The sequence below is a fragment of the Epinephelus fuscoguttatus genome, linkage group LG11 (genome assembly GCF_011397635.1).
Source record: "Epinephelus fuscoguttatus linkage group LG11, E.fuscoguttatus.final_Chr_v1".
Classification (NCBI taxonomy): Eukaryota; Metazoa; Chordata; class Actinopteri; order Perciformes; family Serranidae; genus Epinephelus; species Epinephelus fuscoguttatus.
Window position 1 is genome coordinate 27,473,150 of NC_064762.1, and position 26,378 is coordinate 27,499,527.

At 39.9% G+C, this 26,378-nt stretch overlaps 2 protein-coding genes across 3 annotated transcripts; one reads left to right on the forward strand and one right to left on the reverse strand.

Annotated features, from left to right (window-relative positions):
• Window positions 1–3,459: 3,459 nt before the first annotated feature.
• On the reverse strand, window positions 3,460–26,357 carry gnpat (glyceronephosphate O-acyltransferase). Of its 2 annotated transcripts, none has more exons than XM_049589652.1 (17): window positions 26,184–26,357; window positions 24,184–24,375; window positions 23,475–23,651; window positions 23,225–23,354; window positions 22,926–23,053; window positions 22,131–22,206; window positions 21,446–21,597; window positions 21,176–21,306; window positions 20,757–20,995; window positions 20,558–20,656; window positions 12,366–12,539; window positions 11,160–11,239; window positions 10,896–11,036; window positions 9,644–9,743; window positions 9,447–9,540; window positions 7,299–7,360; window positions 3,460–7,211 (listed from the first exon to the last, which is right to left on the reverse strand). In XM_049589652.1, exons 1-17 carry the CDS (start codon window positions 26,205–26,207, stop codon window positions 7,168–7,170), a joined length of 2,043 nt encoding a protein of 680 aa, XP_049445609.1. In that variant the 5' UTR covers window positions 26,208–26,357; the 3' UTR covers window positions 3,460–7,167. The 2 variants fall into 2 exon arrangements, with proteins under 2 accessions (XP_049445609.1, XP_049445608.1); XM_049589651.1 differs by having other exon boundaries at window positions 12,366–12,542.
• On the forward strand, window positions 15,588–18,047 carry LOC125896783 (piggyBac transposable element-derived protein 4-like). The gene is made up of 2 exons (XM_049589653.1): window positions 15,588–15,859; window positions 16,081–18,047. Exons 1-2 carry the CDS (start codon window positions 15,681–15,683, stop codon window positions 17,909–17,911), a joined length of 2,010 nt encoding a protein of 669 aa, XP_049445610.1. The 5' UTR covers window positions 15,588–15,680; the 3' UTR covers window positions 17,912–18,047.
• Window positions 26,358–26,378: the final 21 nt, after the last annotated feature.

A 26,378-nucleotide genomic window follows, 5' to 3' on the forward strand; every position in this document is an offset into this window, starting at 1 on the left:
GCTTCCACCTACTGTATGTAAATGCCTCAGCCTCCAGCACAACACTGATAAACAGGATCTGCTACAGCAAATGAACTGAATCCATCAAGCCACCATTACCTATGGTTAACTGCTGAAACATTATACACCAGGGTCCCTTTTTCTTTCAATCAATCCCCCCCCCCCCCCCCCCGGGACACAACACTAGGCCATAGTGCACTCAGTCACACCTGTACACACACACACAAAGTAAAGGAAAAACACAAACTAGGTTTAAAGGAACAAAACTAAACACACTGCACTTCCGTCTGCTGCGTTTGTTTCCCAGCGGCCGCCACAGGTCGGGAAGTAGTTTGTAGTCCTGTTAGTGTGTGTGAGTGTATGTGAACCCCCCGCTAGCTTGTCATAATGCTGAATGCTGATATGGCTCAGGCTAACGCTATTATACACCAGCACCAGGGAGACGGATATGGATGAGAGAGAAAGACAGGGGGAGGGGTGGATGGATTGATGGATGCATGGACGGATGGATGGATGGATGGATGGATGGATGGATGGATGGATGGATGGACTGGAGTGTGTATATAAGCAATTTGGTATGGCAACTTCAGATGAACCTATAATTTGTCAGAGACTGAGTGGGTGTGAGAGAAAGGGCAATATGGATGGAAAGTGGTGGATTTGCTGGCAGCAGTCTCTTACTCAGCAGCAGTGCCACAAAACATGATGAAAAATGCTCTGTGTGTGTGTGTGTGTGTGTGTGTGTGTGTGTGTGTGTGTGTGTGTGTGTGAGAGAGAGAGAGAGAGCGTGTGTGTACATCAACAACCTGCCAAAGGGGGTCACAGAGAGGCAAGCCTGACACCTAGAGGTCTGTTATATGTAGTGATTCCCCACCAGCTTTACTCTGTGAATGATGCAAAATAAGATCATCCACGCTTACTGATCAGCTATTAAAATGAGTCAATATTGGACTTAAATTCATCAAGTGGCCAAAGTCACAGCTCAGAATGAATGATAATGTTGCTGGATGTGTAATTAGGCAATTGAAAGGTGGAAGAAGTAGGCAACTCCAATATTATACTTGGATAAAAGTAGCCATATCACAATGTAAAAATGCTGTTACAAGTAGGGATGGGTCATGTGATTGCCTCCCATTGGTTCCTGCTACTCTGTAGGTGAGGCCAAACTCTTGTTGTCAATTTTAAAACCCCTACAGAGACCTACAGTGGACAAAACGTGTTGGTTCTTTTAATGATTAAGTCACTATTTTAATATTTCTCTCCTCGTTTATGTATTCTTAGATTGCCTCCATATACAGTGATGAGTGACCTTACGATTTTATTGACACCAATCTGATAGTTATCAGTACTCTTATTGATACTGCTTTGCATAAATCAGTGCAAAAATAGAAGAGTTAACAGTTATTTTATTATTTCTATTTAGCAGAAATATCAACACTCTGAAACGACTCATGGGGTTCGTGGATAATGCTTGAAATATGTAGGTTTTGGGGCGTCGGTAGCACAGTGGATAGTGCTGGTGCCCCATGTACAATGGTGATGCCTTGCCGCAGCAGTCCCAGGCTCGACTCCGGCTTGCGACCATTTGCTGCATGTCACCCCCGCTCTTTCTCTCTCTCCCCCATTTCACTCTATCCTGAACATTAAAGGCAAAAAGCTCGAAAAAAAAAAATCTTTAAAATATGTAGGTTTTTCAGTATTCTCAGTAGTTGTTTGTTTCATTAAAGTGTTTGAGTCAGTTGAAAACTTATTTACAGAAGTTGGTCAAAATCAAAAAATATTTGATATTTTTGAGTTGGATGGAACTAAAGTAAACAAGTTAGAAAATCTTAAATAGTTTGACCACAATATATCAACACAACTTTTGTATAAATATTAAGTAGGTTCAGCTTTTCTGAGATCAAAGCAAATCATGTTGGTTGTACTAATTTAATTGACAAACAAATGACTCATAGGATTGACTCAACAATGCCAGAGTTGGAACTACTCAAAAAGATGCATGCAAATTGTTAACTAGTTTTTTTAAGTTGAACTAGTAGATATATATATATATAATTTTTTTTTTTTAGCGTGAAGTTAAAATGTTTCCTGAGTGTCCTGTACGTATAATGAGGGAGGAGCAAATGCTACAAAAGTCTGGTCAACAAAGGCGTGGTGGTGATGTGCCTTAATGCTGCTTCACTACCAGGAGCTAAAATTGGTAGAGTGACAGTGCAACAGCTTTGTTGGTCTTAGATTTAAGATGAAATCAACTCAATCATGTACCCATCACACATGAACTCAAACACTTAATCTAACATTTTGAAATCTTGTTATATCTTAATGTTGTAGTTTTATTGTTGTTTTTTTGTTGTGGTCTCTTAGTGTTATAGTTGTATTGTTGTTGTTGCGATGATTTGATGTTGTGTTGTCTTGCTATTGTTATTGCTGAAGCCGTTGTCACCAATATGTTCTATTTTGTAATTGTGTTTTTTATATTATAGTGTCTTATAGAAGAGAAGTTATTCTGTTTCCTGTCCAGGAACTACAGGTGAGAATTACCGTATAGCTAACTCTGGTGCATCTAAGTAGCTGTTAAATAAATTAAATAAATGAATAAATTTTAACAATATTACAAAGAACTAAAGCTTCTAAGGAGCTAACAGGAGTAGATAAAGAAAATAACTAAAAACAACATTCATAAAGTGAGTCCACACTTTTGAATGTCAGCCATGACTTGACAATATTAGAATGAATTAACGTTACATAAATACAGATAGCAGCAGCATTTCTCCAGGTGCATTTTGATATTTTGGTACTGACTAGTCAGGAACTGGCACCAATTTAGATTCTAGATACCTATCCCTCCTTACAAGTTAAGGTCCTGTATTAAAAATCTAACTAAAATAAAAGCACAAAAGGTATTAGCATCAAAATATACTTAAAGTACCTGAAGTAAAAGTAATCACGCATAATGGCTTTAGAACCATATAAATTATGTCACTGATTAGAAATAGAATTATTTGTGTAAAGTACCATAAAATGAAAATGCTAAAGTAAAGTTTAAGTGACTTAAAACAAGAACATGAAAATATGATCACGTCATATTTTAATCAATTAAGGTCTAAGAGTTTCGGGGCGTCGGTGGCTTGGTGGTAGAGCAGGCGCCCCATGTACAAGGCTATTGCCGCAGCGGCCCAGGTTCAAATCCAGCCTGTGGCCCTTTGCTGCATGTCACTCCCTCTCTCTCTCTCCCCCTTTCACACTTGTCTGTCCTATCAATTAAAGGCTTAAAAATGCCCAAAAAATATCTTAAAAAAAAAAAAAAGAAAAAAAAAAAGAGTTTCACTCAGCTGTCCGTCACAAGAGGTCTGACTGTCGAACAAATGTTGGACAAAATATGATGACGAAGTGAATTTCACTCAATCTGAGCAAGTTTTCTCCAGCTGATCTACAAAAGAAACACAATCTTTGCTATAATTAGTATTTCAAAACACTTTATTAACATGCTTTTGTTTTTCATTAGCCTGTACAGTCGGTACTAAAACGTCCCATCACAGGAGTGCACGCACACACACACAAACACACACACACAAAGGAGTCAAATATTTAGACATTATACAGTATAAAAGCTGTTATTGAAAAAACACAAATAGACTCACACTGTTCACTTGCACTTTGGATTATGTGTTGACACACAGATTTGTTGTTCTGCAAACACTTCTTAGATGCAGAGCTGCTTTGTTGTTGCTTCAGTCAACTTCAGTGAATTGAAGTGTTTTCAAGTTTCAAAGTCAAGTTCAGTGTCTGGAAAGTTTGGTGATCAAATAAGCTGGAGGTGGCTGTTGTGGTAGTACATGATTTTGAAGTGTGACTTTTTTAAAGGTGTGCTTGGCTAAACTGCTTAACAGTGATGTTTTGCATTTGGTAGCGAGAGATTGTGGACTCATAATGACTTTAATCTTCCATGGTATCATTAATCATTCAGTGAGATGTGTTCACTGAGCATTGGAACTACTGAAACAGTCCTACAGAAAGCTGTTAAACATTTTTAGAGATACCTTAGCCTCAAAATGATTAGTGCATATCAGTTACTCACGCACAAAGTGATTTTGTCAAGTAGGTCATGTTCCTGGATCAACCAATCACAGGCCTCTGACATCATCAGTGTGCTGCTGCTTCTTCTTCTTTCAAAATTCCTTTGTGCTTTGTGTGAGCTAGTTTTCCAATTGAAGTTAGTACAGTTGAACAAAATCCTCAGTAACACTGGACTAAATTCTTGTGAGCTGCTGCAGGGATAGAGAGTTAGCTTGCTAAGTGGGTAGGTTGTGAAACTGTGTTAATGGCAGGTATTTGCGACAGAAAATAATATTATGCTTCATATTTGTTAATTAACAATAACTGAGTCTACTGGCAAGCTTTCTTGTTAGCACAGCCGACTTACTTATGCTACTTACGCTTAAATTCTAGCCTATTGGCAAGCTTTCTTGTTAGCATAGCCCACTTACTTGGCAAGCTAACGTGCTAAAATTCTAGCCTATTGGCAAATAGCGTTAGCATAACCCACCTACTTAACAAGCTAACGTGCTAAAATTCTAGCCTATTGGTAAGTTTACTCGTTAGCATAGCCTACCTGGTTAGCAAGCTAATTTACTAATCCTGCAGTAGTTTATAAGGATTTTGTTCAGTGTAACTGAGGATGTTGTCAAATTGCAAACTTAAATTTGGAAAACTTAATAGAGACACAAAGAAATTTTGGGGGAAAAAAAGAATGCAGATGCAGCACACTGATGATGTCAGAGGACTATGATTGGTTGATTACAATGTTGGTCCAGGAACACAATGTGGGATGTCTCACTTGGCACAATCACACCGTGTTATGTTGAATTTGCGAGGAAAACTTTGTTTTTCTTGCAAGCCTCCACGGTGAACGAAGAATCCAAAAAGTGAAAAAGTCTTGATGGAGTAAAAGGGAGCTACGTGTTAAAAACAGGAACAGAAACTATATCTAAAGATCAGTTTACAAACTCTCACACAACTAATGAAGTGTGATTCAAGTCTCATTTATCCAGTTGTATGCTCAGTACCTCCCAAACGTGCTTTTACTTGCGTCCAAATAGCGTATCTCAGCGGTATTTTACATAGTAAGGTTTTCTGTGGCAAAAATGCACGTGTTTGGGAAGTACTAAGTTTACAACTAGATAAATGAGACTTCAGTTATACTGCACGAGTTGTGTCAGAGTTTGTAAGTGAATGTTTTGATACAGTTTTGTTTTTCTTAAACTTGGCCCCCTATAACTTCAATTCATCAAGAGTTTTCTCTGTTTTTGGATTCTTCATTCACTGTGGAAGCATGTGAGAAAAACAAAGCTGTCCTCACAAATCAAAAGGTAGTAACAGCTTGAGTAACTGATATACAAATGATCATTTTGGGTATGAAGTATTCCCTTAACAGAGGAATTTAAGTTCAACTTGTGAGATTTCTACGAAGAGCTTTAGCAGTTTTGAGGCTAAATGACAAATTGCCAGCTATCCCATGCAAACATTGCTTTGGGTATCGAACTGCAGTACTTTTTAAGTACTGATAAAAATGTCTTTAGTCAAATTCCTAAAAGTTCTTGGCTTTTTGTGGTGAAACAAAATTCAGACAACACCTTTAAGAAAGTTGGCCTATTTTGCTACACAGAAAAAAAGTTTTTTGTAGAGAAATATTTGCACTGAAAAGGTATTGTGTTAGTACAGTCACCAAAACGCAGGCATCATATTGGCAACAATATCAGTATCATTAACATTATTGTAACAAACTGTACCTGAATTGGTAGAGACCCTGCGGCTTTTACCACAAGGTTTTTCCTTTCTAAAGCTGCTCTGCCTGTTTCTGTAAAACCCAAAATCTGCTGCCAGCACCAGAACGCCATTTCAAGGTAACATTGCTGATTAACTACCAAATGAATAGCATCAAAACAAGGATTTTTTTTAAACTAATCTAATTTGGGGAAAAAAAATAGAAAAATTCCACTTTTGCGAGCTAGTTGGCTCAACAGGTTCACCTGAGTTAAATAAAAAAAAAAAAAAAAAAAAAATCACCCGTTGGGCTGGTAATTTAAAAAAGCTCCTTATTATTTGTTTTATTTTGGCTTTTCTTTTTTTTTTCCTTGTAACAAAATGATATCAAGTGTGTAACATATTCTGACTTCAAATCAGTACCGGAAGCAACTTCACTAATTATTCTAAACTTGAGAACATGAGAAAAAATTTGCAAATTATCTCAAACAGTGAACAAAAACATAAAACTTTCTCCTTTGGTTTAGCTGGTTGTGTTTCAGTACATGAATAACTTTAATTTTAAATGGAGTTTGGCAACTATGTGACACTAGCATTACACTGAGCATTATCTCCACTGTGTAAACAAAGGCAAATGAAGCTTGGAGTGTTGGCAAAATGCCTGAGGGTGCTTTGAATCCAACAACGACACCTGGCACGAGATATTCTTGGAGTAGGCCCTTGATCTGTGGCAACTCAAATATATAAACCCTTTCGTTCAGACAGTGCAGAAGAAAATCACTTTGTACCAAACACAAAAATATGTAACCACCAAAATCTTTGCAACCGCCAATTTCAGCAACATTTGCTCAAAAAGAAAAAAAAGAGAAAACAATGTCAAGAGTGTTCAGATCCACGCCACACTGCATGAATAAATTCATTAAAGTGCTCAGAAAAAAAAGACAAGACTAACAGGTGATGAACAGACTGAGGGTAACACAAAGAAACGCCACGCCGAGTGTTAGAGGATACACATCAAATGCATTAATGGAGAATGGCCACTATCCTGAGTGGAGCTGGCACATTCACAAGCTTGCATAAAGCCGCTCATAGCAGAAGGTCAGATTTCCAGAATGAGGCAAAGAGCTCAGCGATACACCTCCAAAGGCCTTACTCATCATCCGGCTTTATGAATATATATAAAAGGTTTTTAATAGAAAGAACTGAAAGACTGTGTGTTGAAAAAGAGGTGAGGAGAAGAAGAAAATTAACTGAGCTGTCACCAGATGGCGATTCTTTTGTTCCATCTCTCATAGAAAGCAGTTTGGCTGAAGCGCCTCTGGGATGAGCCGCGTGAGAGGAGCCGAGACGCCGTCGATGCAGGTAGAGAGATTTGACCCTTCTCAGGCTAATGAGGTCGCTGAATTAGAGGCGGGCGACGGTGGCTTTCTGAGTGGGGAGTTTCCCTCCTGGACAAAGATACAAGTTTAAGATTTGGAGGGAGAGAAAACAGTGTTTATTCCTGCTGTGTGTTTAACTGACAGCTTCTTTCTTACCCAGAGTGTCTTCCAACGAGTTCACCATCACCTTGTTGACCTTTAACGTCCCCTGCTCCGCTCTGAAATACAAACACTGGTTATTTCACAGCACTAAAGCTGGAGTTCACGGGGACTATATCTTTGTTAGAGAGTAGCTGCAGTGAGAATCTGTGACAGTGCTGTCTGTGGATTATTCATACTAAATAAAACCTAAACCACGTCCACAGCTGGATGCAACAACAGGTAAGTGAGAAATATCACATTGTGTAATCTTCTTGTCACCTTATCCTTCAGTGAGCTGCTTATTTCTGTACCTGTTAGCTCTGTCCTCCCAGTGGGACAGTCTCTGTCTCATTTAAACTATTAAGACAAGTACTTACAGTTCATGTTTGTCCTGTCGACAAGACTATGTCTCTAACCATTTTGTTTGTGTCCCACAAGCTCATCTGTATGTCTCAATCTCTGCATGTGTCTGTGTGTCCCTGTTTCTCTCTCTGTCTTTCACTCTGTCTCTGTCTCTCTCTCTCTTTGCATGTCTCTCTCTGCGTGCCTGTCCCTCCCCGTTTGTGTGTTTCTCTGCCTCTCTGTCTTTCACTGTCTCTCTCTCTTTGCATGTCTCTGTGAGTCTCTCTCTGCATGTCTTTCCCTCTGTGTCTTACTCTGCACGTTTCTGTCTCTCTCTATGTCTCCCACACTCTGCATGTCTCTCTCTGCAGGTCTCTGTCTCTCTGTGTCTCACTCTGTCTCTCACTGTGTGTCCCCTTGTTTCTGTTTGCATGTCTCTGAGTGTCTGTCTCTTTGTGTGTCTCACTCTGTCTCTTCCGTCTCTCACTGTGCGTGTCCCCGTTCCTGTTTGCATGTCTCTCTGTGCGTCTCTGTGTCTGTCATTCTGTGTCTCACTCTGTCTCTCACTGTCTGTCCCTCTGTTTCTGTTTGCATCTCTCTCTGCATGTCACTGTTTCTGCCTCTCACTGTGTGCGTCTCCCTCTCTCTGTGTCTTTCACTGTGTGTGTCTCTCTTTGCATGTCTCTCTCACTCTGTGTCCATGTCTGCTTTTGACCCCTCCTCTTAAAAACAGGACAAAGGATTTGCAGTGGAGGATTTTAAATGCTGCCCCTGCTGTAAATGTTTTTATCTCTGTGATCAACCCCACAGTTTTAAGTGACTGTCCACTCTTTGGAGCAGAGACAGGTCTTCAGTCTTTACATTGTTTGATGTGCTGGACACTTTTTATACAGTTTGGCGAGAGGTGGTCTGAGGCTGCCGTGATTCTGGAAGTCAGCTACAAAAAAGCTGACACCTTTAAGTGGCAGTTACTAAAGCTGATAGTAGGAGAGGCCAAACTGTCCATCAGCAGCAGCAGCAGCAGAGTAAAGGACAAGACAGGAGGCACTTCCTGTTTTCATGTCTTTACTCTGGGCTGGTTTTAGGTTTTACAAGAATGGACGACATGCATAGTTTTGTCAGCACAATGGTGCTATGATGACACAATATGTTCTGTCATAGGGGGTGAATTAACATTATATTTAGATTAAAGTTGTTGTGTTCATTTTAATGTGCAATACTGAACAGCACTTTTAAGCTCTATTTATTGAAAACAATGTATAATTTTTAATGTTTTTAAATGAAGTTTTTGTAAAAATCAAATCTCTCTCTCTGGTTTAGTGTTTTGTTTAGCACATATGCCTCCTTAGTTGATTTTCTCTTTTTTTCACCAGTTGTTCAATAAAGATTTTTTTTTTAAAGCTTTTCCTGAAGTTTCTTCCTTTTTTCCAATTAAAGTTTTTTTAATGAGGTTTGTTCTTCTACAAATTGAGAGTCTAAAGATAGTGTGTTGTATGATGTACAGACTGTAAAGCCTCACGAAGCAGATTTGTGATTTGCCTAAATAAATAAAACTAAACTGATAAACATTTTTTTTACAGCTTAATGGCAAGAAAATGGAAAATAATTCCATGAATCAGCTAATGAGAAAAAACGAGCAATGTAGCTTCTTAAAGTGCAGCAAAAATCATCATGATATACTGAATATGACCACTGTGACCACACAGATAAAATCATTAATTAAGCTTAAATGTATCTATAACTGTCTTGTATTTTAAGTTTGCCTGATGTTTCAGCTGATCTAACCAACCAAGGAAACAAAGATGATCAAAACCAACATACCCTTTGATTTTCCGTACAGCTCCGAGTCTTAGCAAAGCTGCCAGAGAGTTCTTCTGGAGGTCGGATGACAACACCTCTGTGTATCTTAGTCTACCTGGATAACACACACACACACACACACGTATACAACACATATTAAGTACATTTTGTAAGGAGCAGAGGTAAAAACTCAAGCAGAAATATTTTTAAAGTAAGACCTGCTAGAAGATGTTTGACGATGAACTTGCGGACGGCGGGAATAAACTGTTTTTCAGTCAGAGCCTCAGTGGCCTCTTCACACAGGAACCGGCACACCACCTGAGAACACACACACAAACAAAGATGGTATGTTAACAGCACCCTCTAGAGGACATCTAAAGTTTAACACAGACTTTGTTCACAGTTCTGGAGCTATAGGCTCAACATGTAGTAAGAAAATCAAAACAGCACGGTGTTTGCATGTACTTTAAATTGTGTCTACATATATGCATTAATCGCAGTACAGTGCTCCCTGGAATCACATTTAAGACCATATATGGATGTAAATATGAGGGATTAATAAAGTACTTTTATGAGTATGTCAAGCTGTAGGAAAATTATACTAGAAAATAGGCAGTTTGGCATTACAGATGTGTGATGTACCACTTTTTTTTTTTGGATTAATTAAAAAGTGCAAATGCAGTGTGAAAACCCCCGTTATTACAGGGTGGAAAATTATCAGGCTGTCTACAGGTGTCAGACACTTGAATTTAATGCTTTTTAAGACTTCTTCAAGATGATTTTTAATTAAAGTTAAGACAAGTTTTTGCACAAGTATTGTTTTTTCTTATTGAAGCATTGAATAAGAAAAAAATATACAGTATAAAGCTAAGTAGAAGCCTATAGGCGAATCTGCATTTTGCCAACAGGTAAGTGCAAGAATAAAGTTTGTATGTTTATAGATTTTTAACATCAGAAATTTGGACTTTCAGTTACACAAAGCTCATGACGCATTTTGACAAAAGAAATTGAGAGATGAGTAAATGAGATAAGACATCACAAATTCAGATTTAAGACTATTTAATGACTTTGAAGGCCTGATATTTATAAATTTAAGACTTTATAAGGACATGCAGACACCCTGATTATGCTTATAAATGCTGTTAGATTTACACTTAAAGAATTTTAAAGTTTAAAAAATATTTCAAATCAATCAAACTTTATCGATATGTGATGTAAATTAGAAACAATAAGTGAGCGGAAACAAAAGACATCAACTCCACCAGGTCATCTTCAGGCCTGATAAAAAGCAAAAAATAAATAAAACGTTGCCTCTGTTCAAATCTTATAAAGTTCAGGAGCTTTAATCCAATATGCAGACACTCTCTGGGTTTGCTTTGACTGATTCTTTAATGCAAACAAATACCCGTCTTTGTAAAAACATCACAAAACCAAACATGTACAAAGCTGTACTGTGCGTGTCTCCCTCACCTGGTATCCTTGTAAGAAGGGATCCAGCAGGTTGGTGAGGAAGCCCAGTGTTCTCTGTCCTCTTTCCGTCACCAGAACCTCCTGCTGGGTGACCTGCAGAGCTCCCGTCTTCACCAGCAGGTAACAGGCCTCCTCGAAGTCCTATAAGACACAACATGAGTGAAATATGAAACCCCAGCCGCATGTTTGAATGGTTACTACAGGGCCATTAAATCAACTTAACCTTTACTTAAAGTACAGCAGTGTATAAATGTTGTTCCTCACCTGCACCGTGGCTCCAGGACAGAGGATGAACTCATTGGAGAACATGTTTCTCAGGAAGCTGAAACTGTTGAAGACTTCCTCTGGAAAACACAATGTTTAACATGCAGGAGATTCAGCGACCATTTTAAAACCTGTATAATGAGTGATTTTTTTAGCGTGGAAAAAAAGTCCAGCTCATTAGACACGGATATTTGGTTGACTTGAAGTTGTGTCAACAACAATGTCTAATGCCAACGTCAATTTGATGCCTGGCAACAGACAACATTGATGTTTTGTTGGTTTTAACTTGATAAATAAGGTCTTCCAAACGTCTCCGACCGAGGTGTGTAAGGTTCTGAAAAGGACTAACCCCCGAAACTGGCTGGCCCTGACAACATCCCTGCCCGTACCCTGAGGGTCTGCTCTTCAGAGCTGGCTGAGGTCTTTACAGACATTTTTGATCTGTCCCTCTCCCGGTCATCTGTGCCCATTCCCAAGAAAAACAACATAACCTGTCTGAATGACTATCGCCCCATAGCACTCACCTCAATTGTAATGAAGTGTTTTGAGAGAACAGTCATGTCACACATTAAACAGGTCATCCCCAACACAATAGACCCACTGCAATGTGCATATCATCAGAGCCGCTCCACTGACAACACCGTCAATGCAGCCATTCACACAATCCTTTCACACCTCAAACACAAAAACACTTCTGCTAGAATGCTGTTTGTAGATTACAGTTCAGCTTTCAACACAGTCATCCCAGACAGGCTGACTGACAAGCTCTTCACCCTTGGACTGACAACCCCCCTCTGCCACTGGGTCCTGGACTTCCTTACAGACAGACCCCAGGCAGTCAGGGTTGGTACCAGGACATCAGGCGCAAAGACAGTGAGCACAGGGACCCCCCAAGGCTGCGTGCTGAGCCCACTCCTGTACACTCTGTTCACCTACGACTGTGTCCGTCCCCCTCCTCCGCAACTTTTACAGTTGCACAGTGGGAAGCATTATACTTGCTATCTTTCTATTTATTTATTTTAGTTTAGTCAGCGTATATTTTAGTGGTGTCAGGGCAACTCGCAAAGTAAGAATTTCATTGCCTGTAACCACTTTACGTTTGCTGTGTACATGACAATAAACCTCTTGAGTATTGAATATTTAGACCTAAGGTATGTTATATCACATGATGATGTTTGAGGTAGGTAAACTGTGTGTCAGTCTTACGTTTCTGGTTGGAAGCGGCGGTGTGGATGGCCGAGGCCAGCAGAGCCGGTCGGAGAAAGACGTGCAGCGCCTGGTTCCTGTACGAGGCGCAGGAGAGTATGACGACTGCCTGGCTCATCAGCTCCTCTTCTGGGGTAACGGTGCTGCGAGGCTCCCCTGGCGTTGCTGGTCTTTCTGCTTCAGGACAAAGTTTAAAAATCAGAAGTTGCCAAAAATGGTTCTTTTTAACATATCATGTCTTTATTTAGCATTCATAAGCTGTGTAGTATACATATTTAATGAATGAACAACACTGTAATGTCATTGTACATATATGTAAGTGTTAAAAATTTATTTACCCTTAACATCCTGCTTAACCGTTTGGTAGACAAGACTGTGTGTCACTATATCTTAATGAAAAATGTGCTGAATTAAATTTCATGTGATTAAGCTATCTCTACCATCTGTAAGTATGGTTTATATTCACTGTTGTTAATTAAGCAATATCACACTCGAGCTCGTGATGTTGTACTGTGATATCGTCACGGCTGATTCGGTCGTAGGCACTCGGCCTGCGGCCTCGTGCCGAAGACAATTACATATATAATACTATATATTTGTTGTATCACATAAAGTATTATTGTCATTGCCTCAGGGTTATGTTTACTTCTGTTTGTTCTGCACACAGAAAAAGAATACCATACATTTAATCATAAGTGCTATATCGTAGGCAAACTGGACTTGCTTGAGTTTCTTGAAGACGTTTCGCCTCTCATCCAAGAAGCTTCTTCAGTTCATGACTGGTACAGAGTTGCAGGCTTTGTGAGTGTGAACCCTTACAGAGTTGTTGAGGTCACATGTGAGCTCTTAGTTTCAGAGTTGTTAAGGTCATAATGTGAGTCGCACCTGGCCATTAGGGTCAGAGGGTCCAGGTGAGAATGGGTGTGAAGTCTTCTGGGAAGGGATCTCAAGGCCGCATTGTAGGTAGGTGATAAGTGGTGTCATAGTCCACCTCCTCTGCTTATCAATGGCTGCTCCAGTTTGATGTAGATGGCTTATTTTACTCGTCTTTCAAACCATCTTTCTTCTCTGACCAAGAGGTGCACACTGCTGTCCTCAAAGGAGTGTCCCTTCTCCTGTAGATGTAAGTGGACAGCTGAGTCTTGACCTGACGAGCTGGCTCTCCTGTGCTGTGCCATGCGCTTGTGGAGTGTTTCCCCAATGTATAAATCTGTGCATTTCTGGCTGCACTGAACTGGATACACTACCTTACTCTGCTTATGTCTGGGTGTTCTGTCCTTGGGGTGGACAAGCTTCTGTCTCAGTATGTTGTTGGGTTTGAAGTGCTTTAAGTGTTTAAAGCCTGCAACTCTGCACCAGTCATTTAGAACTGAAGAAGCTTCTTGGATGAGAGGCAAAATGTCTTCAAGAAACACAAGCAAGTCCAGTTGCCTATGATATAGCACTTATGATTACCATGATCTGGAAGACTGGGAATCTTCACCATCAAACATACATTTAATGTTATTCCATTATACATTTGATGAAAAAAAAATTTAAAATGTGATTATTTTTTTTACCATTTCTGAGATGTTTTGAAAGAACTCTAATGGTAAATATCTGGAATAAATATGTGAAAATAATATGAGTAGTGGTATTACTTCTAATTCCATGGTCAAAGAATTTACATGTTGACTAAAATGTTGGTATACTGACATATTACTAGCATTATAACAACATATGGTTTGTAATGTTGATGTTTTCTTGCTGTTTTACCATTGCCATGAAGAGCTATCTCAACAGTTTCGTAGAGGCCTACATTTAAAAAACTATGGGGTTTGTTAAAAAAATAATAAACAGTGATTTCTGTTATTATTGCCCAAAGAAAAACATTTTCCATTGTTTTTTTCCTTAGTTTGGATGTTAAAGAGTTAATGTATTTGTCAACTACTCTATCTTCTCTTGTGACCACCCATAATTTAATAATATTATAAAACAGTTGTCATTTTAAAAGATATGAGTTTATGGGTGATGTTAGAATTCTGAATATCTACTTATTACTACAGCATACTTGTCATAGTTTTGACCAGAACCAAGAGACATGATCACATGGTTCCAGTTTTAGCCTCTTTACACTGGCACCCAGTATGTTATTATGTTATATTTTAAGATTTAACTGATCACTTTTATGGCTTGTCATGGTCTCTCTTCCTGCTATATCTCCAACCTCCTAGTACCACTTAGCACACACGGTGTGAAACAATGCACTAATCATGAAGGAAAACAGCAGAACAGGAGAACCTGGGCTACAAGCCTGTATAAACCTTTTTAACATGCCCCAAATACAACTCATATAACAACTGAATGAATTACTACATATCAAACTCCATACAGCACAGATGTGTCAACCCTGGCTCTACCTCTATGGCACTTTATGCAAAACACATGGCATACACCTCAAATGAAAGCAGCGGCTCCACAGTTTCTGAAGATATATGTCAAAGCACGCTGTACCAAAGCATCAGAGATAGAGAAGCCAAAGAATAAGAACAGAATTTGCTTCGCCAAACGACAGCTGTAAAATTTCTCTTACCTTTACTGTTTTGCCGTGAGACGTTTATTATACCGGTAAATCCACACTAAATCCTAACTGTAGTAAAACTGTATTCTGATAAGATAAATCTTTATTGTCATAGTACAGTCATACTTGTGTACCACAGCACAAGGAAATTGGGATACTGTCCACTTTAATGCAAAAGAAAGCATTCAGTATCAACGATAAAAAAAAGATAAAATAAAAAATATGAAGAGTAGAAAAATATATACAAAATATCTAAAGTGCATGTGAGAAACAGATTATTGTTCATTGCACATAGCCCATTGTTGAAAAATAAATAAATAAAGAGACTAACTGACTTTTATATATATATATATATATATATATATATATATATATATATATACATACACACACACACACACACACACACACACACACACACACACACACACACACAACAATTTTGCTACAAATTTGATCTTGCTTCCAAACTTTTGGCCTTTTGTGAAAGACCTTTAGGACCCTGGGGGAAGCATTACAATTTCCGTATACAGCAGCCTGCACTTCCCAACAAACGGCGTTCTGCTAATTCTGATTGGCTGACAGTGCTGTCAATCTCATGTTGGGTGGGTACGGCCTCATTCTATTGGCTCGAACGAGATGGAGCCCCGCCTGTCCGTGTAGACAGGCAGCATTACGTTTAAAAGGAGTCAGAGCTTTGCAGCTGTGTATGGGACCTTTTTCACCTCTTTTTTTGTGAAAATAGAGAGAGAAAGATGGCCATGCATGGTCTGAAGAAACGTTTTAACCCCGTGGAAGTATTGGCACTGCTGGAGAAGGACTGCGAGAGCTCGTTTTGTGTGAATGATTCTCCATCAGAGGACGAGGACCTCGTGCACCCGAACTACACACAAGACAGCGGTGACTCGGATTACTGTCTTCCATCGTCGGAAAGGTAACGTCTTATATATGTTGTGTGTAGATTTATCCATCTATCTAGAGCTAGCAGCTATGTCAGGTGTGTGTGTGTGTGTGTGTGTGTGTGTGTGTGTGTGTGTGTGTTTATTTTTTTATTTTACCACGTTTCTTGCTTTCGTGTTTACATGTAATTGCAATTTCAGAGCGAGGCCACTGAGTTAATATATATTTGTTTTGCTTCCGCATTTGGGTTTACAGTGACGAGGATGATTATGACGATGAAGATTATGTGCCGACCCCTGCCACTGACCCAAGACCTTTAACATCGACACTGCAGTCAAAAGCTGGTGGACTGTTGGCTCCTTCACCTAGCGAAAGGCCTGGAAAAAGGAAGTTGTCACTTGCAGAGAGTGAGAAGGAGAGTGAGGAGGAGGAGGAGGAGGAGGAGGAGCAAAAGGAGAAGAAGAAGAAAAGGAAGAAGAAGAAGAAGAAGGAGGAGAACCAGAAGGAGAAGAAGAGGAAGAAGAAGGAGGAGGAGGACGACGACGACAGGTGGCATGACAAAGAGGAGGAGGACATCAAACCTGACCCTCTCAGATTCATGCCGGCCAGGAGCCCTGGACCCATGATCAACACCACCACAACATGGTCTCCCATCAGCCTCTTCCAGCTCTTCTTCTCCACTTCTGTTGTCAGAACAATAATCGAAAACACAAACGCCAATGCTGCCAAAAGAAATCAAGCTGGGGTGCGTTTCAAGTGGGAAGCGCTCACGGTTAAGGACTTTTACACGTTTTTAGCCACTATCATTTTCACCGGCCTCGTGTCAGTCCACAACAGGGCAGATTACTGGAGGAAGAAATGGCCGTACAACTTCCCCTTCCCCAGTAGAAAGATGTCACGGGACCGCTTTGAGGCGATTTTGTGGTCACTTCACCTGAGCGACCCAAAAGAAGATGAAGAAAATGAAAAGAAAAAGAACACCCCTGAGTATGACAGACTTTTTAAGATAAAGCCGCTGTACACAGATATGGTGGACGCCTGCAAAGCCCATTTCCAGCCATATCGGAATCTGTCCATTGATGAGCGGATGGTCGCCAGCAAAGCCCGCATCAGCATCAAGCATTACATGAAGAACAAGCTCACAAAGTGGGGATACAAACTGTTTGTGCTGGCTGATGCATCTACTGGCTACACGTGTAATTTTTTCGTGTACACAGGCAAAAGACAGAGCCCCACAGGCCGCAGTCTGAGTTACTCTGCCGTTATGGACCTTCTGTGCTTTCCTATCCTCGGTAGCGGCTACACGCTGTACACGGACAATTTTTACACAAGCACCACTCTATTTACTGATTTGTCCAAAAAGAACATTGGCTGTTGTGGAACCATTAGGACAAATAACACTGGCTTCCCAAAGACCCAGACCAACAACCTGCCCAAAAATGCTGAGAGGGGGGACATTCGTTGGATGAGGAGTGGCAAACTTCTCTTCGTGAAGTGGATGGACACAAGAGAGGTTAAAATGTGCTCCACGGTGCACCAGGCCTACAACGGACTGACAGTGTTGAGGAAAGCGAAGGAGGCTGGTGTGTGGAAAAACAAGTCCATACCTGTTCCGGACTGCATCGTGGACTACAATCGCAACATGGGTGGTGTGGATTTGTCCGATGCACTGATCGGATCGTACAGTGTCCACCAGAAGACGAAGAAGTGGTACAAGACTTTTTTTTACCACTTTGTGGACGTCGCTGCCGTCAACAGTTACCTCTTACACAAGGAGCTGTTCAAGGTCAGGCAGGACCCCACCCAGACAAAGCCCTTCACCCACAAGAAATTCAGGGAGGTGTTAGCCAAGCAGATGCTTGAGTTTGCTGACGGCTCAGAAGCCACCCCACCACCCACATCCCCCACCACTTGCATGCCCGTATTCTTCGACAACAGGGAAACAAGGGCCAGGAAGCACTGCAAGAGGTGTCTCAATGCTGGAACACCCAGGGTGAAGACAGCGGTGTATTGCAGGAGGTGTCTGGTTCCTCTCTGCCTCACCTCTAAGAAGAACTGCTTCCAGTTGTGGCATGATGGACAGTAACTTTCTGATGGTCACGTGTAAATACATGGACAATAGTGTAGATGGTTCTTTTAGTTTCACCTGTGTTTTCAGAGTTTGTATTGTTACAGAAATGTTTGATAAAGTAAATCTGCTCCATTTGGACGCAACACTCACACTCACTTTCTTTGTGTGGTCATTTTGAGAATGGGAAATATATAGAGGTCTGGTTGAATCTTCAAAAAAATGCCAAAAACGGTTGTATTTGGATGTATTGAGCACCATTAGTGATATACAAATTAAATATATAGCTTTGTACATGAGAAAAATCAAATGGCACACACGGTGTCTGTTCTAACACCTCTCTAATATTCTTCTCCTTCACCTTATCTGAATCAACCATTGCAGAGATAATGTTCACATATGTAATCATATTGTACTATGATTTGATAGGTTGAGAGCTGCAGCTGCATCATTCTACAGGGATACTCATCCTGAAAATGCTTTTCTTTAGGCAAACCTGAAACTTTTTGTGCTGTGTGTCGTCTTCATTTAAAGGGGGTTTATGGTTGTGCGCAGACCCTACAAACAGCTTACGCCGCAGAGGTTCCTGTGAAGTGCTGTAAAGTTTAGTTGATTCAAAACTCACCCAAAACACACATTAAATATGGCTTGAAAAAGAGACAAATTCAAACAAAAGTACACATTGGCTTCACTATAACTCACAGCATTCACAGACAAACACTAGTCTTTATCTGGACACATTTTCCCCACAACTACAACATGCTAACGTTTTTAGCACAAGCCTATGGCATTTTACATTGTAAAATTGTATAAATTAGCCTAACGGCTAGCGATCTTTTCCTCTTCTCGTATAAAACCAGGGACAACAGCAACATTTAACAAAGGTAACGGTATGCAGTATCTCACATAAGTGAGTACACCCCTCCCATTTCTGCAAATATTTCATTATATCTTGTCATGGGACAACACTATAGAAATGACACTTTGATATAACTTAAAGTAGTCAGTGTACAGCTTGTGTAGTAGTATAGATTTACCTTCCTCTGAAAATTACTCAAAACACAGCCATCAACATCTAAACAGCTGGCAACATAAGTGAGTACACCCCACAGTGAACATGTCCAAATTGGGCCTAAAGTGTCAATATTTTGTGTGCCAACCATTATTATCTAGCACTGCCTTAACCCTTTTGGGCATGGAATTCACCAGAGCTCACAGGTTGCTTCAGGAATCCTCTCCCACTCCTCCATGATGACATCATGGAGCAGATAGATGTGAAGACACCTTGCGCTCCTCCACCTTCAGCTTGAGGATGGCCCACAGGTGCACAGGTGAGTTTAGGGCTGGATACATACTTGGCCAGTCCATCACCTTCACCTTCAGCTTCCTCAGCAAGGCAGTTGTCATCTTCTAGGTGTGTTTTGGGTCATTATCATGTTGCAAAACTGCATTGCGGCTCAGTTTCTGAAGAGGGGTGATCATGCTCTGCTTGGAATTCATGTTTCCCTAAATGAACCGAGCTCCCCAGAGCCGGCAGCACTCATGCAGCCCCAAACCATGATGCTGCCACCACTATACTTGACTGTAGGCAAGGGACAGTTGTCTTGGTGCTTTTTCAGCATGTGTGGCACCTTGGTGAAGAGCACCAAGACAACTGTCCCATGTTCACTGTGGGGTGTACTCACTTATGTTGCCAGCTGTTTAGATGTTGATGGCTGTGTTTTGAGTAATTTTCAGAGGAAGGTAAATCTATACTACTACACAAGCTGTACACTGACTACTTTAAGTTATATCAAAGTGTCATTTCTATAGTGTTGTCCCATGACAAGATATAATGGAATATTTGCAAAAATGGGAGAGGTGTACTCACTTATGTGAGATACTGTATAATTTGGCTCCATGACAACTCACAATGTTCACCAACAAAACAACTGTCCTGTACTAGACACGTTTTCCACACAAATACAACATGCTAACGTTATTAGCGGCAGCCTATGTAATTTTACATTGTATACATGAGCCTAGCAACGAGTCGAGATTTCCTTTTCTCATATGAAACCTGGATAAATCCTTAAATATAAATCCCTGAAGGATAAATCAAACACACGACTTAAAATGCTATTTTAGTGGAGGCTTTACCGTCTTCACAATTTATTGTTGTGAAATAAAAGTCAATAAAAGCTTTGTTTCCACTGAGGGAAAAGGTGTCAGTACACAAAAACAAACAGGAGGTCTGCGTCACTGCGACGCGTAGTTACATTTCTGGGGAGGTGCATGTCAGGCATGTCAGTGTTTTGAAATGCACTTTATAAATAAATGTTATTATAGTCATTTATTAACTGTTTAGAAATGCTAAATTTGGGGATTAAAAAAGTTAAGTGTTAGGTGTAGCCCTGCAAAACTACAGAAATATTGCTTATTATGATGCTTGTACATAAAAAAAACTTTGAAATGAACAGTGAACTGATAATAATGAATATTTAGCATAAAAGTCAATCACAATTTTCTGCTTCGGGAACATGTCCTTACCTCAGTTAAATGTTTTTGTAACTTAAATTATCAGTATATGAAGAACAGTAAGATTTCCCAATGGTACATGGGGAAAAAATGACATACAGCAAAGAAATACAAGACTTAGGGCAAGAAAAACAAATAAAAACAAACCTTGCTCCACCGCCAGCTGGACTCTCCCCTCACAGATCCTCACTAGACCTTGATGCAGGGACAGGCTGGAGGAAACCACCTCTGACGGAGGGACGTGGTCTGAAGGGGAGAAAGAAAACTCATAATGGCGCACTTGGGCACACAGAGAGCCTGATGGCGGTATGAAGGTGAGCACATTAGTGCTGGGCTCGTGCCGTACCAGGCCAGTGGAGGAAGGCGCCGTACTGCCGGGAAATGTCCCGCAGCCACACGGCCTGTGCGGTCAGCTCGTCCAGTGCCATCCCCTGTTTCTGCCCCTCTGCCTGGTTCTGGAGCAGCAGGGAGGCCAGAAGGACCCACGGCTTCAGGACCATGTTCTCCTCCTGGGCCCGCACCAGCCTGTAGGCCGAGTCATTCACAAAGCTGTGGACGTCCTGGCCAGGCCTCCTTGGGATGTGTCTGCAAATGGAGAACTCACATTTATGATTTTTAAATTTTTAATTCCAATTTACTGTCAATTTTCAAGAGTGAAAATGTATTTTTTTCACTCCAACATGTACAAAACAGAGATAATGCAAGCATGAGATAGCTTAATGTACGTTTATACTACATGCATAATTTAATGTTGAAGTATCGCACCTTGGTACCAGGTTGAACTGGCAGCGGTTAACTTTGCCCTGGGCTAAACTTCTGACAGACACAGGTTGACCAAAGTACACATGGATGCTGCCGTAGTCTTCACTGAGGACCTTTCTGGCTTTAATCAGACCCTGCAAAAGGAAGGATGCACAAGAGAAGCAGAGGTCGTGACATCTCACTCAGCACATGTACGGGGTTTTTTCAGGCTGCAAAAAATATGACAGATACAGGTGTTGCAGGTCAAACAGGTCAGATGTTGAAATGACTCACTGAGGTGGACTCCTTGGGCTTGGGGATACCCAGCAGTTCTCTGGCGTAAAGCGTCTCCTCCAAGATCCTCTCGTAGCTGATGCTGACTGGGACCACGTTGACATCAAACACTTCGCCTTTGAGAAATGGATCCATAACTATATTCAAAAGACCTGGAAGAGGACGGGAAGGAAAAACTTTGTTGAATAAAATCGGTGATCAGTGACAAAAGTTGCACCACAGAAAAGTGAACAAATATTTGCAGAATCATGTGGAAATATTATTTTATTGTTTTTACTTTGCTGATTAGTAATAATGCAAGATTCACCTATTGCAGAATATTTTCCTTTTTTTCACATATATATTAGGATTGCAGCAATGTACTGGTTTCACTCTGATCATACTGTAAACATTTGCTTATCTACAGTATGAAAAATGCAACTGGTAGGAGAATCAGGTTGTGGTTTCAAGGCTGAATTATAATGCAACACTTGATCAATCAAAGAAATCCTATGTTTTCGTTTCTTTAAGGGTCATTTCAACTGATACTAATAATTGTGTAATAACATGTACCTTAAAATGGTGATATTCTCCTAAGAAGGTTAGTGTATTGTGAAAATCTCACACCATTGCAGCACTAATACATGTTTCAACAGTAAAATGTGCCGGCAGGAGAAACTAGTTGCTTTTTTTTTTTGTAACTTACCTAACTTTGGAGTTAAAGACTTGGCCGTCCGGCTTCTTGTCCCCTCTAGGAAAAACTCTACTGGTGCGAATCCATTCTGGAGAGAAAGACAAAGATTGTGTATGTTTTCAGAATAATGCTGGTTGCCTGTACAACAGCTACAACAAAAAAATAGTTAAATCAAGAACCTTGCACTTTAATTGACTGGTTTAATGTGATGCATGAAATTTATACTATGGAAAAATTGTTGTATAGTGACTTAGTGCTGGCCAATGTATCGAATGAAACGGTGTAATTTCCTGAATGATGTGTACTGTCATACTGTAAGCCCCTTGTGGGGATGCATTCAATGGGCAATCCCACGTAAAACGCCCAGACTAGATACGCCAAGAGGTGGTTTAACTGCACGAGCCTCTCATGAGTTCATGAGTAGATGCTTTCTATGTGGTGATACGGTTGGCAAGTGTAGTTTGGTAGAAAGAAAACAGTTCCTCCATGAAACTGCTCACAACAAGGTCTGTGGATTATCTTGAGTAACCAGGTCATGATTTATGGAAAGAGACGTTGCTGTTGAGTTTTTCAAATGTATTACTTTGGTGCTTTGAGCACCACAAGCCGAGTGCCAACTAGTTCCATTATATTCAAGAGAAGGCAGACATCTCTACGGCCGATACCTTCAACACTCTGCAACTCACACTGAAACAATATAGACTGATAAAGAGTACAACAGGTAAGAGGAGAAATATACATTGTTGATTTGAGGTGAAATGTCCCTTTAAATGTCTACAAGGATTCTAGAAAAAGCAGCATCCTCACCTTGAGAATAGTCTTGACGTACTCTGAGAAGACGGCCCAGTACAGTTTGTCTCCACCGAACGATCTCCGAATGAAGAAAGCTCCGGACATCCGCAGCATCTCCCCAACAAACTTCATCCCCATGAAGTCTGCAGAGACAAACAAACTGTGGGGTCATGTGCAAACAGTGATGGCGTTGGACTGCAATATAGTGGGAAGTGTTCTTAATATTCTGACCCTAATTTGATTGAACAAAACATTACACTTCAAGCTTGTATATATCGTAACAATGTACACACTCTTGTTCTTTCAGTGCTTACCCATGCCGGCAGCGATGACAGGCAGGGCCAGGTCATAGGTATACAGGATGTATGACATCAGCAGGAAGTCCATGTAACTACGGTGACTAGGTAACAGGACTACTGGGTGCTCCTGAATGGCTTGTTGGAGCTAACAATGAAGCAAACAACAGATTAGGTGTGTATTTGTATTTGAGAGTGCGTCACCTTCATAGTGTTTTTAGCATTTCACTCACACTCTGTTCTTAGTGTCACATGTGTGTATTCTCACCCTCTGGATGCCCTCCTCATTGACACAGATGCTCCTGAACAAGGTTTTAAAGACTTTGCTGAGCGTGAAGGCAAAGAAGCGAACGGTGCTGAGCTGCTGACTGTGAGCCATCTCCTCCAAGATGGCCGACGCCTCCTCCTGGAGGTCATCAGCCGCCTTGCCCATCTCTTTGGAAACCTTGACAATTCAAAATGAAAATAATATTTAATCCAGTAGAAAAAAGAAAAGCCATACGAATGAAGTTTATGAATATGAATACTACAACATGGCACTATTTTCTATCTTTCCATAACTTACTAACTTACTTACTAACTGTAGTTTTATTCATTCACTTTCTGTAAACGCTTATCCTGTTAGGGGTCGTAGGGGGGCTGGAGCCTATCCTGGCTGACACTGGGTGAGAGGTGGGGTACACCCTGGACAGGTCACCAGACTATCACAGGGCTGACACATAGAGACAGACAACCATTCACACTCACATTCACACCTATGGACAATTTAGAGTCACCAGTTAACCTGCATGTCTTTGGACTGTGGGAGGAAGCTGGAGTACCCTCTTGCTGTGAGGCAACAATGCTAACCATTAGACTACTACCAGAAAAACAGTGCTTCTTTTAACTAACTTGCCAATTTTCAAGTGTAATCTTGAGACCACGTCCATCAGGCTAAACCAGAATGTCGACCTGCTGTCAGTCAGCCTCTAACTTACCTGATTGATGACATAGTGTATCTGATCGGACTGAAGCACCATGCTCTTCAGCATGCCAGATGTACACGGTGTTACTCCTTTATAAACAACTGGAGTGTAACATCTGAGGGCGTATCTCAGGTCACTGGAGTTCCTCCTCTCCTCCAAAATATCCTCAAAGTCATCTCTCTTCTTCAGCATAGGATCTCTATGCTATTAAAGACAAAAACATTACAATCAGACACTGTAACCATAACATATTCTAAATGTAGTTCACAGTACCAAGCAGTAAAGAAAGACACAAGATGGGATATGGTCTACATTTTTAGTAAAAGGTAAGAGAGTGCAAAGCTCTGGTTTTCATTGTACAAAAACAAATCTAGGGTGTACACCTCAGGATACCAGTCTCTGCACCAGCAGCTATCAAAACAAGTGACGTTTTCTGTGGTATTTACCTGAGGCCACAAAAAAGTAAAGTAACAATACCGCAATCTTAAAATACTTTGTAACAAAATTGTACTTGTGTAAAGGCACAAGAGCATCATCATGCTGTGATTTTCTGAGCTATATTTAACTGCACATTATTTGTTCAATCTATAACAACACACTATTTATATTATTTGTTACATTACTTATGTCACATATTTTGAAAGTAACTGCTTATTTACTTCAATAAATAACTGTTATGGAGTAAAAAGTACAACATCTCTCTTTGAAATGTAGCGGAGTAGACATAGAAAGTACCATGAAATGGAAATACTTAAATAGAAGTACCTTAAAATTGCAAGTGAGTACATTTAGCAACATTTTTACAATATTTAAATGCATTTTCACATAAAGCTGATTGAGTTCAATTCAATTATAAGATTTTTATGATACTAAACTGTATTTTAATTTAGAACCAATTTAATTTACATGCAATTAAAATGTACAATAATTTACGATTTTTTAACTAAATCTGATTGAGTTTACTTGTAATTAAAGTACCATATTTTTTAATGTTCAACTAAATTTTAATGTATATCAGATACAAGTTCACTTGTACTTAAAATACAATATTTTTACAATAGTAAACTGCATTTTAAACTAAAGCAGATTTAATTTACATGCAATCAAAATAGGATAGTTTTTCATTCTTAACTGCTTTTTAATGTGAAGCCGCTTGAAATTACATGTCATTTAAGTACAATGATTCCACTATTCTTAACTTTATTTTAATGTTAAGCAGATGGAGTTCACTTATAATTAAAATACAATATTTTTCCATTTTCAACATTTTCATAATGAAATTTTAATGAAATTGCATGTAATAAAAGTACAATATTTCTTCAATACTTTATGTACATCAGATTAAGTTCACATGTACTTAAATTACAATATTTTTACAGTAATAAACCGCATTTTAAAGTAAAGCACACTAAATTCACATTTAATTAAAGTACAATGGTTTGACCATTTTTAACTTATTTTAATGTAGAGCAGACTGAGTTTACTTGTAACCAAAATAGATTTTTTTTCTATTCTTCTGTAGCTTGAAAATACTTGTAATTTAAGTACAATAATTTTACCATTCCTAACTGAATTTAAATGTAAAGCAGATGGAGGTCAATTGTAATAAAAATACAATATTTTCTCCATTCTTAACCACATTTTAATGTGAAGCAAACTGAATTTAGTTGTACTTAAAAGGTACTCTGCACATATATGTGTCTTGACTTTAGTTACTTCCCAGTCTTGTGACGAACCACAAACACACTGATTAACAAACCAAATATCCTGCAGGCTACATGTAGATAGAAATGTAAAGAAGCGATTCCTCAACAGACTTCTGTAACGTAAATTGCCTAATTCAATTTCTGTAACAACAGCGACACAGAGCTGTGTGTTTCGGTGCTGTGTTGATACACACGTATGACTTTGGGTTCACCTGTTTGAATGAAATGTCAAAAAGAGTGCACTGAGCTGCAGCAGAGCTAGCTAAGTTAGCTTAGCTCCCTGCCAAGCAAAGCAAAGATACATACCGTGTACACAGCGCTGGATGCCATTCTCTGTCTCACTTTACAAACTCATACACGCTGCATACAGTGAAGTTATATGTGCAGGAAAATTTTTAACGGTCCTGCGTCTCGACGTATACTCCTATATATGACAAAATCACTTGGAGAACTTCACATGGGCGTGTTAACTGGCATTTCCGTGGCACTTCCGCAACTACG

Excerpts from the sequence above, each read along its gene's own strand:
- gnpat (XM_049589651.1), bottom strand. The coding sequence starts at position 26,207 with ATGGCATCCAGCGCTGTGTACACG. Across the intron at positions 12,543-20,557 it reads CCAGCTGGCGGTGGAGCAAG|CAGAAAGACCAGCAACGCCA; the intron begins GTTTGTTTTTAT and ends TTTGTCCTGAAG. Across the intron at positions 7,212-7,298 it reads CTCGTTGGAAGACACTCTGG|GAGGGAAACTCCCCACTCAG; the intron begins GTAAGAAAGAAG and ends ATCTTTGTCCAG.
- LOC125896783 (XM_049589653.1), top strand. The coding sequence starts at position 15,681 with ATGGCCATGCATGGTCTGAAGAAACGTTTTAACCCCGTGGAAGTATTG. Across the intron at positions 15,860-16,080 it reads TGTCTTCCATCGTCGGAAAG|TGACGAGGATGATTATGACG; the intron begins GTAACGTCTTAT and ends TTGGGTTTACAG.